Below are 13,286 nucleotides of genomic sequence, written 5' to 3' on the forward strand. Positions count from 1 at the left end.
GCTGTTCCAACACACCTTTTCCATCAGCAATCTTGAAAGTGAGAAGTTTCTGCTTCAGGTGCAGCCGATTTGCCAAGGATTTGGCCATGTATAATGACTCCAACTTGGACCAAACTCCAGCCGCTGTCTCCTCCTTTGAAACTTCTCTGAGGACTCTGTCATTGAGGTTGAGTATCAAGGTACTATATGCCTTGTACTCTCTGTCTTGAGCCTTTGCCTTCTCCTTTTCATCAGGCTCGGGCTTCTCCTCCTCATTACTGCCTCCACCATTTAGGGTTTCCCATAAACCCTGTTGCATCAAGATTGCTTTCATCTTCAGCCTCCATAGGCCAAAATCATTTCGGCCTGTGAACTTTTCAACATCAAACCTTGCTGCAGCCATTATTCAAACAGGTTGAGCGCCTTCTTGAGGAAAAAAAACAAAGAAAGAACTCCCAAAACTTTATGCCTTCTCGATCAATTCAGTGGACGAATTTCCCACAGACGGCGCCACGTTGTGAAGAACGAACCTACGGTTGTGATGATCGAAATGCAAATTAATGAAATGACAACATGCAAGGAAGAACACAAGCGAATTACGTGGTTCGGCGTAAGCCTACATCCACGGGCAGAATCTGGTGTGTTTCTTTATTGATCACTCGAGAAATTACAAACATAAGTGCACTCAAAACTCTCAAGAATTTACAAGATGGAAAACCCTCAACTCGCCCGAAAACTTCTTGCTTCGAGAGCTAAAAACGCACAGCTGAAAGATAACACTTCCTCTCTTGAATTCTCTCTCTATCACTTTTGATTTCTGTTGTTGTTGGTTCTGGAATGAATCGCAACTCCCTTAAGAAGTATCGATCAAGAAAACCGCCGAACAGCTTCCTTTGCCGAACAGCTTCCTTTGCCGAACAGCTTCCTTTTGCCGAACAGCTTCCTTTTGCCGAACAGCTTCCTTTGCCGAAAAACGGTTATAACCGTTTCCAACGGCTAGTTCCTGTTTTGGTTCCCAACGGCTATTTCCTGACTTGATTCTTCCACCAGCTCAATCCGATCTTGATGAGCTCAAACACTAACAAGAGGAATGGATACGAAGTCGGTAGCCATGGCCGCAGCTCTCAACTCATCCAAAAGCAATGCCTTCTTCTTGTTCAGTTGTTTGTTTCCTTCCCTTTATTTTTGCATGTGCAGCAGCAAGAGAACAAACGGGAAAGAGATAGTACATCAATGAGTATTATAGTTTTTTTTTTGTTATAAATTGGGAATCCAGATAATGATTTTTCATAGTTTAGTGAATCAGATGCAAGTGGAAAATAAAGTGTTATTTATCTATTTCATTTCCATCAGAAAGAGTTCTCCCTCATTTCTACATAGGCCGAATTTTTTTTGTTTTTATTGAAATAGTTTATATCTATTTATCGAATTTTTTTCTCCTTTTTAACTTTATGGCATTCACCATCCACTGCATTATTTCAATCATATTTTTTCTTATCTCTTACTTTATCAATTATGCATTAAAATTTATGTCATCTCCAATTACCTTATTTTCATGGAATGGAGGAAGTATATCATATGTGTATCTTTATTCAATGTAAAATATTTAGAAAACTACCTCATCGCAATTACTATGACATGGATAATTTCAATATTCATTTTCATCATTGTTTTATCGTTTTATGTTGATATAAAAAATTTAAAGTTCACTGATAATATTCACTCTATTTCTCTCTTTTTTTTTATTTGGTGCGTCCCACAAAATTTATTTCATATTTTTGGAAATTTTTCTCTTATGAGATGGACCTTATTCTAAACTCATAATATTTTAATTACCTTTTATTTATATTTCTCTTACTTTATTAATTTCATATTAAAACTCATGCATTCTCAAAATTTATATTTCTCTTACTTTATTAATTTCATATTAAAACTCATGCATTCTCAAAATTTATATTTTTAGGAGATGAAAGAAGTACAAAAAATTTCATTTATATACATTCCATCAATTATATATAGACTACATCAATTTTTTGTCTGCATAAAATATGAATAATTTTATATTGGTATAAAAATTTCATCATTATTTCATGTTCGTATAAAAACTTAATCCTCATTTTACACTTTGTACATCACATAGGCAAAAAGTTACTAGTGGTTAAACATATATAAATAAATGTATTAAAAGCATACTCCCTGTATGTCATAAAAATTGACCACTTTTGAAACGACACAAGTTTTAATGCGCGATTTATGAAATAGATAGAGAACAAAAAAAAGTGTTTGAAATATTGTTAGTGTAGAATGAATATACAGTGTAAAACTGCAACCTATTGTGATAAGATAGTTAAGGTTTATCTAGGTTGTGAAATACAATTTCTCTTTACCAAGAATCGACTATGTTATCTTAATGTAAACGATGCTCACAACCCGTCTACTTGAGCAAAAGATTTTTACTTGTTTGTTTCTTATATATTTAAATATGCAAAACATTAATTAAATGTACAAAGAAAACACATTGTGACAAAATAATTTGTTTCATTAATTAGAAAATGAACGGAGAGTTTTTACAATATACAAGCACTGGAAAATTTCAAAAAATGTTTTATCGTATACAAAACTCAAACATATTTATGGATGGAATTGGAGGTTAAAATAAATGAAAAAAAATTAAAAATAAAAAAGGAAATATTTGGGGAAGTGAGAATTTTTTTTTTTTCTATTTTGTCAATTTAGTTAAAAAATCAAAATCCCCAAGGGTCAAAATGACGCCCACTCACGGGACGGACGAAGTGAGTGGGCGTCACGCGCGCTGGGAGCACCACATCGCCCCAAGCGCGTGGACAGCTAGACAAGGAAAGGCCCTCTATGACGAACTCACCACCAAGAAATGAGACTCCTAATTACAGACCTAGGGTGTATGAAACAAGAATAAAGTATGAGAACTATGAGAAAATAAAGTATACAGGAAAATAAAATAAAATAAAAAAATTAAGTGTACAATTTTGCAAAATAAAAATATGACTCTAACTCTAATATGATGGAATGATTACCATTTTTAGGGGAACTACATTGTTTTCATAGTTCATTAGATCATCAGAGCACGATTGTGGACCCGATCCCACTTTAATACATTTTTCTCGGTGCTCTTAGCTAAGGTACAACATCCCTAACCGTGCTCTTTCCCAAGAGTATCCTCTTCACTATTCACAAGTCCCATTATTCTATTATCAATTTTAATATTACATTTACTAAAACATTTTCTTAATAATAAAGCTTCATTAAAAACCTAAAATTACATCCTAAAAATTCAAAATTACATAATTAAAATCCTAAAATTTAAAATTACATCCTAAATTAAAATTCATTATTTAAATTCTAAAAACTAACCTGCCATATTTTTTATTCTGGCAGATTAAAACTATTCCTTCGGCGGCAGCGGCGGCGTATACTCAATTGCACTTCGAGTGCTTCAATCATCCGATCATGCGCAGCTTGTTGTAGTGGATTAAATCGGGACGTGTCGGTGTTGATAGCAGTCTGCAAATACCTGAATAAAGTGTTCACGTTAGGAGGCAATGGGCATGTGGAGTAATGGCTTATGGCGACTGGTTGGGCTTGGTTGCTTTGTGCGCGACGATAGCTACCCTTCGCCTTCTTCATCCCTTCAGGACGACGTTGCGAACTGCTTGGACCGACGAACCTTCTTAGCCACCCCGAATGCCTGAGCCTTAGGTAGGCGGAGCCGACGAAAACCCGCATCCGGCAACAGGGTAGACGTCGGACTGCAGAACCATTAGTTCCAATCGCCGGGGGTGTTTGGAGATTGTTGGCCGGACATATTAGCAATATTTGAGAGAGAAAATGAGACTGAGAGAAGAGTTGTTCGTTGGAATTTTTTGGAATGAAATTTGAGGTATTTATAGAAGAAAAATGTGAATTTTGGAGTAAAAAAATGAAAAAATAAATTATAAGTGGGGAAAAAAACGCATATATTTTTTTACGAAATGGGAATATTGCTCGCTCAGGCGCGCGAGCAAGTCCGTGCCAACGGCATGCATCCAACGGCGAGCAGGAGCGGGGCCGTGCTGACGGCACGAGCTGTGCTCTTTGCCACGACAAAATTGCAGATGCTCTTATGTTACAAATCCAAATCTAAACATATATAAAAGACGAGTTTTGTCCATAATTTGAATATTTATAAATTCAGGGTATGAATATGAATATTTATAAATTTAGGGTATGAATTTAAATATTTGCAATCTATAACTATATTCAAACATAATAAATCACTATCGTTACAACTCTATTTAACAAGAGTATAATTTATGAATAAATAAATAATACTAATATTTTAATATATGTTCCCTCATAAATCAATTGAATTTAGAGTAATGTGTCGTTACTATCATTGCCATTACTATTTGGGGAGAGATTTGGTTTGAGGCACTAATTTGAATTAGTTTAATTATATTGAAATGATTGTATAAATTATTAATTATAGTATAAATCAATTGAATTTAAAGTAATGCCGTTACTATCATTGCCATTACTATTTTGGAGTTATTTGGTTTGAGGCACTAATTTGAATTAAGTTAATGTATTATAATGATTGTATATGTAAGAATGTATGAGCCGTTACATAGTAATTACCTTAATGAAAAGTTATTTAATTCCTACCAAGACTTTGTAACTCTCAATTATTATTAGTGAAATGCCCAAATAAGTTCATGAGACTAATTTGGTTGAGAGGTTGTAACGTGACATCTTTCCTAAACCCTATATAAATACGTCTAATTTGCTACCTTTTTATTCACTTTTTTCATTGGCTTCTCCTTCCATTATTGGATTTTCTCCAATAAGACAAATTATATTTAATATGGAATTCACATTCCTTAATGAACTACAACCTAGTAATACTGCATTGGCCATCAAAATGAAATGTGTACTTGTTTTTTAGATGGCCTAGCTCGAAGAAAAATTAATTGTTATTGGTGTGTGTTCCATGACAGAATGGTATGTGTTTTGTCGTTTATGGGTATATTGATCTAATTCCATTAATATGAGTAATTTTTTCTATGCAGGACGTGAGAATTCAAGGAACATTTTCCCGAATTATACAAAGATTTTGTATAATGATGATATGTAGAAATTAAGGAAAGATGAGTGGTGTTGGTGGAGCGAAGTTTTGTATTTCTGTTTCTCATTCGCCATAGGTGAACTTTTCTGAAAATTATGGAGGTGCTGGATTTTTCTTTATGTTTTATTTGGGGCAAACATGGATGGATGATTATTTGATTTATTTGCATTGTACCATATTAATGTATTGATTCAGTCACTGTATATTTTAGTTGGTTTGTAATTTACGGTGGAGTACAAATTATATGTACAATAAGTCATTTGCTAAAAGTTGGTTATTTTGTGGTTTCCCATTATGTATTTATAAAATTAATTTTTGTATTTACCTATTGATGATAGGTTGAATAGTTCATTTTATTCTCTACCTAATTATGTATAGTTTATACAGTAGTAAGTTGAGTTGTTTTTTTTTCATAATCGAAGTCACAACATGTATGATATTAATTAGTTATTTTCGTTTTGTGTAATGCAGATATTGCTTTATTTTTATAAATTTAAATTAATATAAATCAAATTAAACATCTGTGCATCGCATAGATGTGACACTAATGCAATTAAAAATCCAGTTGTTTAATAGGCTTATGGTACAATACAATTGATAGTACAAAATAAATTATTTTGAGTTTAAAAACTATTTATAAAAATTCAGTATCTAATAATAATGTATAAATACGAGTTTAAAACCTTATTTGATCATTATAACACGTTACCAATTCAACTCGCCCAAATACATTTCTATTACACTTCTTGCTGATCAGTGGCGGACGCAGAAATAAATTTTGGCAGGGGCTTCACTAAAAATTTCCATACTCCCTCCGTCCCCTAAAAATAGAAATTCTTTTGTTTTTTTGTCAGTCCCCTAAAAATAGAAACTTTCCATTTTAGGAATTTTTTTTCTCTCATTAAGGATCCATTTTCCACTAACACATTTTATTTCTATTCATTTCTTATTTTACCAATTTTGCATTAAAATTCGAGCAGGTGAACAATGGGACATTTATTCATGGATGAATATAATTTTATATTAACAAAAAGAAAAATAAAATTGTTGTGTTTGTTTTGCTAAAGCAATAAATATCTAATATAACATAAAAAAATGCATAATTATCTCGTAAATTTTAAAATTTGAATATAAATATATGAACTTTTGATTTTTATAACTTTTCTCCTAGATCTAAAATCAAAACATAGGTGGCAAATTAAAGCTTATGTGGCAATCAAAACTACACAAATATGTTTATATTAATTAAAAATATGAATTTGAATTTGTGAACTATGACAAAAGAAAAGGAAAAAACTGACCTGGCCTAACCCATTAAAGTGGTAAAGAAGACAAGTTGTAATTCTCGCTTGAAATTTGTGGGAGAAAAAATCAATATTTTTTTGTTCTACCGTTTGGAATAAATTTAAATGGAGTGTGGCTGTATAAGGGAAAAACTTTTTTAGTTTTCGGTAAATTACGTTGGTCAATAGAAAAATGTTTCTTGCAAATTTAGGAAACAATTTTTAAAGTTTTATTATTATAAGTAAGATCATTAAAATGTAGTTACACTTGCAAGATCGTGCCACCGATTAACTAGGGAACAAGGATTCACTTTTTCAATATTATTATCATATTATATTCATTTAAGTTTAACAGCTTTTATATATTTCTATCTTCTTCTTCCCATTATATGCGGTTGCCATGGTTCCAAGACGTTTTCTCGGTGATTTTATTTTTTAGCCCCTCCTTCCCATTAAATCTTCTTCCCATTAAACTCCAAAGATATTAGCTTGGAAGGGCTTAAGATAATTTCTAAGAAAGTTGAAATTTTTTATAGTATAAATTTATTATTAAAAAAAAAGTTTGGGAGTGGCTTAAGCCCCTCACCCCCTCCACTTGTATCCGCCACTGTTGCTGATCAGCAATGCATTTGGTGTTGTAGTACTACAGTGGTTAAATAAACAATAAAATTTAAAAACTGCAACACTATGAGCTATCGAAATCCAGAATTTTTACCTCCGGTATTAACCACTCTACCATTAGGCTACGAATTACACAATTGTCAATTATTAATAGAGTAAAGGCCAAAATTGGTCCTGAACATATGACCATTTTATCATTTTGGTCCTAAACATTATCTTTTGAATTTTTTGGTCTTGGACATTTCAAATCGGATCACAATTGGTCCTCCGTTAACAATTCCGTTAATATTTAACGGTCAACGATTTTAATCACAATTTTGACCAACTTAAACAATTTTTAATTATTTAATCATTAAAAATATTTTTTTAAATAAAATCATAAATAATTTGATTATTTAAAAATTGTTTAAGTTTTAATAAATAATTTATGATTTTTTGATGATAAACACAATTTTGACCAACTTAAACAATTTTTAATTATTTAATCATCAAAATTATTATTTTTAAATAAAATCATAAATAATTTAATTATTTAAAAATTGTTTAAGTTGTAATAAATAATTTATGATTTTTTTATGATAAACACAATTTTGACCAACTTAAATAAATTTTAATTATTTAATCATCAAAATTATTTTTTTAAATAAAATCATAAATAATTTTGTTATTTAAAAATTGTTTAAGTTGGAATAAATAATTTAATTATTTAAAAATTATTTAATTATTTCTAATAAATAATTAATGATTTTATTTAAAAATAATAATTTTGATGATTAAATAATTAAAAATTGTTTAAGTTGGTCAAAATTGTGATTAAAATCGTTGACCGTTAAATATTAACGGAATTGTTGACGGAGGACCAATTGTGATCCGATTTGAAATATCCAGGACCAAAAAATTCAAAAGATAAAGTTTAGGACCAAAATGATAAAATGGACATATGTTCAGGACAAATTTTGGCATTTACTCTTATTAATATACTTAGTGCATGTTTGTAGACATGCTAAGGTAACACAAGATATTTGAAGTAAGATGGGGCTTAAGATAAAGATGGGGCCTCATCTTTTCTACCGAACAGTCAAATAAACACATATAACTCATATATCTTGTTCTTATCGAGGCTACCAAACAAGAGAGATTTCGGAAAAAAAAAGGGTCTCAATTCACAGACCTTTCGAAATTTGGGATTAAATTCATTGACCTTTCGGAATATGAGATCGTGGCATGCGAATTTTTCGGAATAAGAGATTTTTGAATTTTTATTCATTTTCTCTTCTTTTTTCTTAATATTTCTTTCACAGTATTTATAAATAACTAAATTACCCTATAATATTTTCACCACTTCAATCTTATTTTCATCCAAATCACTGCTCCACCCTCCTCCTTCCCTTTCACCCTACTCCTCCTAGACTATACTCATCTCAGCCGTCGTCTCCCTTGGCCAATGTTCCCCCCACGGGACTCAACGGAGCCGGCCTCACAGGACTGGGAATTTGGGGAATGCGGAGGAATTGGCCTGGTTGGCTGTTAAATGCGAGAACTTGACAAAAGGGCTGGTCCCATTGAACACTTGAAACGCGGAGGCCAGCTTCTCGGTGTGTGGCACCGTGGGTTGTGCTGCATTTATTCCCACGCAAGAGCTCACTATTCTAGCAGACATTGCCTGTGAGAAGTAGGCCCGCGACACGCTGGGCTGACGTGGGGTAGCCACTTGGGAGAACTCAAGCAGCATCCTGTTTGCCTCCTCCAAGATGTCGGCTGATACTGCCTCAGCGCATTGGAGTAATAGAGTTAGGAGGTCTCCTGTTGCCTCAGCATTTATAGTTGACTGTGATAGGAGCAAAGGAAGGTGTTGTGGTAGTAGTAGACTAGTAGCAGTAGTCGGAGGGAGGAGAAGGTATGTTGTTGTGAAGGAGGAAGTGGGTGGAGCGGCGGTCATTAAAGGTGAATTTCATAAATGTGTGAAAATAAAATTTGAGTATAAAATAAGGTGAAAATATTAGAGGGTAATTTGGTTAATAAGGTGAAAATAAAAAGGAACATATATAAAAAGGAACATATACTATTGGAAAAATCTGCATACATCAAATCAATCACAAATTCTAGAAGATGTTAAACATGGACTATGGACTACGGACTACACTATTAACCACTGACTATAGATCTTTCAATTGAATGGTGCAGATTCCTTCTTACGCAGATGACTTCCAAAGTATATATATAGAGAGAGGGGTAATGTCATCGATTAAAAAGTTTCATTAATTTCGAGATAATATACAGTGAAAATTAGGTGAACGCCTAATTTTGCTTAGTTCAAATTGTTTAGTGGTAACACACCTCTCTAGATTTATGCCGTTGTGGTTGCTTTTTCAGTGGCTCGTTTGAGTTGCAAAGCTGCCCTGACAACATTTCCTCTAGTGATAATCCCAAGCTGCAAAATTAAACTATTTAATTCAAACATGTGTACATCAATCCCACAAGAAAACTAAGAAAAGGAATTTCATGTTCTTACCAGTCTGCCGTCATTATCCACAACAGGGAGGCGACGGTATTTCGTCTTCAGTAGCACTCTGAACATTAACAACAAAACGTGTCTTACAAATTTGAGTTGCCATTCGCAAAATAAAACTAGAAACGTCGAATATGCATGCCAGAATGAAGAACTAGTACCTTGCAGCATCCTCCAGACTGGTGGAAAAGCCAACCACAACTGGTGCTGGAGTCATCAGATCACCCACAACTTGTCCGTTGGTCTTCGTAAGCAAGTTTTGTACTTCCTTGAATGTCTGCACAAGTTGTCCAGAATAAGAGACTGTACCAATATACGAAAATCGGTCCAAATGAAAAAGTAAGGGTTTACCATCAGCACTAAATGAAATACATAGAAACTCCTTTAATTGCAGAAACAAATCCAGTCCAAGAACAGGAGCACAGAGATGCAACAAAGCCAGTCCAATAGAAACTCATGTAATTGTAAATAACATATGAGATCGTTCAGACCTCAATTACGACTCTTGCTGCATCTGGTTTCGAGCTGCTAATGCATAAACAGACTACCAAGCTGTTTGATTTCATTTTGTTGAAAACTTTCAATTCTATTTCCTGCATTTCTGGTGTTGAAACTATCTTCAGCATATTTTCTCCAAACTCGGAATATTACGATTAATTATGTTCATGTCATAGTTGTATGAATACACTAGATCTCAGAGGTTGTAAACTTCATACCCTACTGGCAGGAGAGGTTGGTGTGAAAGATGCCAAGAATATTTAAATAAATCTTTTCAGCACTCAATGCCTTCGAGCCCCACGAATCAACATGGGGAAGGAATGCCATAACATTTGACTGTGTAAAAATCAAGTGCTCACTTCTAACTTCCTGTAACAGGATTCAGTTACTTGTGTCCCTTGCAACACCTTCATTCTTATAGTCGAACAACTCATATGAAAAAACATCATGGAAGGAAAGAAGTTTGACTGTACAACAATAACAAGACATGAAAAAAAGTCTTACTTTCCAAGTGCTGTCAACTTCAGGAAACATGCCTACATCGGTCCTTTGACTCCTTTCAGTACCTGATGGTGATAATAGAACATTTTTCTAATATTAATAACTAAGTTACTGATTTTCTCAGTCTATAAGCAATAGAAGAAGAAATGTTTGGAGACACAGGTACATATCCATCTATATGGACACAAACAAATAGAGAGCATATATTTTATTCGAAGAATTCTTTTTCAGTGTAATGCTTGATTCAGTCCAGGGTTCTCCATGATACTAGAGCTTCACTTTTACTATTAATTATCAATTTTACTTCTTAGTTGTATACCACTTGTCATGCATTTTCATGGTGATAAAAATACATAGCAGCAGAAACAAAAAACACACATTATAAATCATTTGACTTCTTATATCCATCTTTGCAACATATTGCCCAAAGAATAAAAAAATTTGCAATAATAAATTCGAAAGATTCAACTTAATTTTTAGGGAATAAAAAATGTAAATTGGGCATGTGTATCATTACGATTTAGGAAACGAGGAGATAAACCTGAGACTGAATCCAGTGCCAATAAATCATAGTCTGAGACAAGACCAACCTGCAGTACAGATCAATAAAACATGCATAGTCTTCAGAATTCCATTTCAGCATAAACGGCATCTAAATAAATCCCAACGAGACAGAAGCATGGAGTGGATAGAAATGAAACTACACAATCACCTTATGCTAACAAATACTCAAATAGCACATCACATTATGACAAACTTTTACTGCTTGATGACATATGAGATCATGCTGCAGCTACAGTCCAGTCACTTCAAAGTTCAAATTACAATTGTGCTAATTAGAAAAAAAAATTTGCACTGTGTATTTGGCTCTAAACCTGCACCTTGTAATTCAAATTTCACCACTTCATCCAATCCCCTAAGGCCACCCACTATGGTGCCAAAAATTGGGGAAAGTGAGGGGAAATTTCTGGGAGGCATTCGGTGGTGAGGATGAATTTATGCTTCTTGGTGAAGCACTGAGGCGGGGGTCCTGGATGACCTCCCGTGCTACGCCTGCATTACATGCCACTCGCCCAACACAGACTGAAACGACTGTTGTGCGCATGCGTTGTGAATCCTTTTCTTTTTCTTTTTTTCTCTTCTTTTGCTGTTTCCTTTTTTATTCCTTCTATTTCCTTTTGTTTCCAATTCCTGACTGTGTTCCCTCTTTCTAAAATGTGAGCGTTTAGTGTCTAAATCCGTTTTTATCACAATCATTCTTCAAATCTCTTCATGTTCTCACATCTTTCTTCATCTTCATTAATCTTTTTTTAGCAAGACTGACTTTTCTAATTGATTTGACCCTATGATCAAATTCGGCTTCACATAACTAAGCCATTGATTCGCTATTGAATTCTACGAGATGCAAAATGAAATTAGAAAAGGTGAGAGAAGCAAAAACGCACCAATTTCCAGTCATCATCAATCACAGGAAAACCGGTTATCCTGTTCTCGACGAGCATTTGTAATGCTGTTCACAAGCATCAAAATTGAATCCATCTCAAATCAAATCTCAATGGAGATTGAATATAGTACATACCTTGTTCAACAGTTGTGGTGGACTTGACCACATGAAGATCCTCTTTCCTCGTCATAAAATCACCGACTCTATAAACTCCATTTCGTGGCTGGGCAAGCAACAGGAAACAGAATTAGTGTAGAGCGTGGAATAAGGTAAGTGCATAATAAGGATGCATTAATTACAGGAACAGAATTAGAATTGAAGGTCGACGCGACGGCAAAAACGGGAGGAATGTGTGGTTTGGGGGAGGGCCGCAATAAGAAGCGGGAGGGGAACGGTGGCACGGAGGAGGTCGGAGGGAGGAGAAAGAGAGGGAAGACTTTCAACCGTGATATGGAGCTCATTTTGGTTGCGCCAGAGAAATGACGGACACTTCGAGGAGCAAACCCAAATTTGTTGATACAATGTGCAGATACATTTTTTTTGTTGTTTTCTATGGAGAAATATTTAACTTGACAAAGTGATAGTTTTGGATTTTTGTATGGCAAATCATAGATTGGGCGGCGATGTTTGGAATCTAACTAGATATACTTAGGCATGCACAATCCGTAAACCGGAACCGGCGCCGGCGCTTCGGAGGTTCAAGCGGGCTGGTTCAGGTTCAGAAATATCGCGAACCGGAACCGGCAGTTCGCCGGTTCATAACATTAAAAAAAATTATTATTTATAAAAGTCAACTTTTATATATAAAAATTAATTTTCACAAATAAATAAATACAATAATTTCATAATAGCCCATATTTATTTATAGGGCCTATGATTCGAAGAACCATTCTTGGTTGTTTCTCTTTTACAGAGGCATCCTTGAATATTTTGTGTTTCACTTTCAATGTGGGACAAAATATGTTGAAATATTTTCTTGTATAACTACATGTTTAGATCATTCATTCATTTTTTTCCAATGTGGGATACAAAACTTTCCTTTTTTTTCTACTTTTCTTTATTTTTTACTACATTTTATTATTCACTAACTTTATCTTTATTTTTGTTATGATTCATTTTCTAAGACAAATTTACAGATAATAATAGAATCAAATAGAATAGTTCAACTAAATTTGAATATTGCGTGTTGCTCATAATTTGTATATTTATAGAATGTGGGTGTGTTCAAATAATAATAATAATTGGATTTAAATGTGTTCACTTTTAAGAATTCTAATAAACCATTCTTGATTGTTTCTCTTTTACAGAGAC

General features: G+C 33.7%; 1 protein-coding gene across 5 annotated transcripts; it reads right to left on the minus strand.

Annotated features, from left to right (window-relative positions):
* Positions 1 to 9,256: 9,256 nt before the first annotated feature.
* LOC121775380 (CBS domain-containing protein CBSX1, chloroplastic-like) lies at positions 9,257 to 12,537 on the minus strand. Of its 5 annotated transcripts, none has more exons than XM_042172460.1 (8): positions 12,275 to 12,535; positions 12,111 to 12,198; positions 11,977 to 12,041; positions 11,049 to 11,121; positions 10,535 to 10,596; positions 9,694 to 9,809; positions 9,536 to 9,593; positions 9,257 to 9,454 (listed from the first exon to the last, which is right to left on the minus strand). In XM_042172460.1, exons 1-8 carry the CDS (start codon positions 12,434 to 12,436, stop codon positions 9,371 to 9,373), a joined length of 708 nt encoding a protein of 235 aa, XP_042028394.1. In that variant the 5' UTR covers positions 12,437 to 12,535; the 3' UTR covers positions 9,257 to 9,370. The 5 variants fall into 5 exon arrangements, 2 of the variants coding, with proteins under 2 accessions (XP_042028394.1, XP_042028395.1); XM_042172461.1 differs by having other exon boundaries at positions 11,073 to 11,121; positions 12,275 to 12,534; XR_006045126.1 differs by lacking the exon at positions 9,257 to 9,454 and adding an exon at positions 9,884 to 10,133 and having other exon boundaries at positions 9,570 to 9,593; positions 10,249 to 10,596; positions 12,275 to 12,537.
* Between the last annotated feature and the right edge of the window lie 749 nt (positions 12,538 to 13,286).

Source organism: Salvia splendens, chromosome 17 (assembly GCF_004379255.2).
Source record: "Salvia splendens isolate huo1 chromosome 17, SspV2, whole genome shotgun sequence".
In the NCBI taxonomy this organism is placed as follows: Eukaryota; Viridiplantae; Streptophyta; class Magnoliopsida; order Lamiales; family Lamiaceae; genus Salvia; species Salvia splendens.

Coding starts and splice junctions, on each gene's coding strand:
- LOC121775380 (XM_042172460.1), bottom strand. CDS start 12,436: ATGAGCTCCATATCACGGTTGAAAGTCTTCCCTCTCTTTCTCCTCCCT. Junction 12,042..12,110: donor CACCACAACTGTTGAACAAG/GTATGTACTATA, acceptor GCTTGTGAACAG/CATTACAAATGCTCGTCGAG. Junction 9,455..9,535: donor TGGATAATGACGGCAGACTG/GTAAGAACATGA, acceptor TTAATTTTGCAG/CTTGGGATTATCACTAGAGG.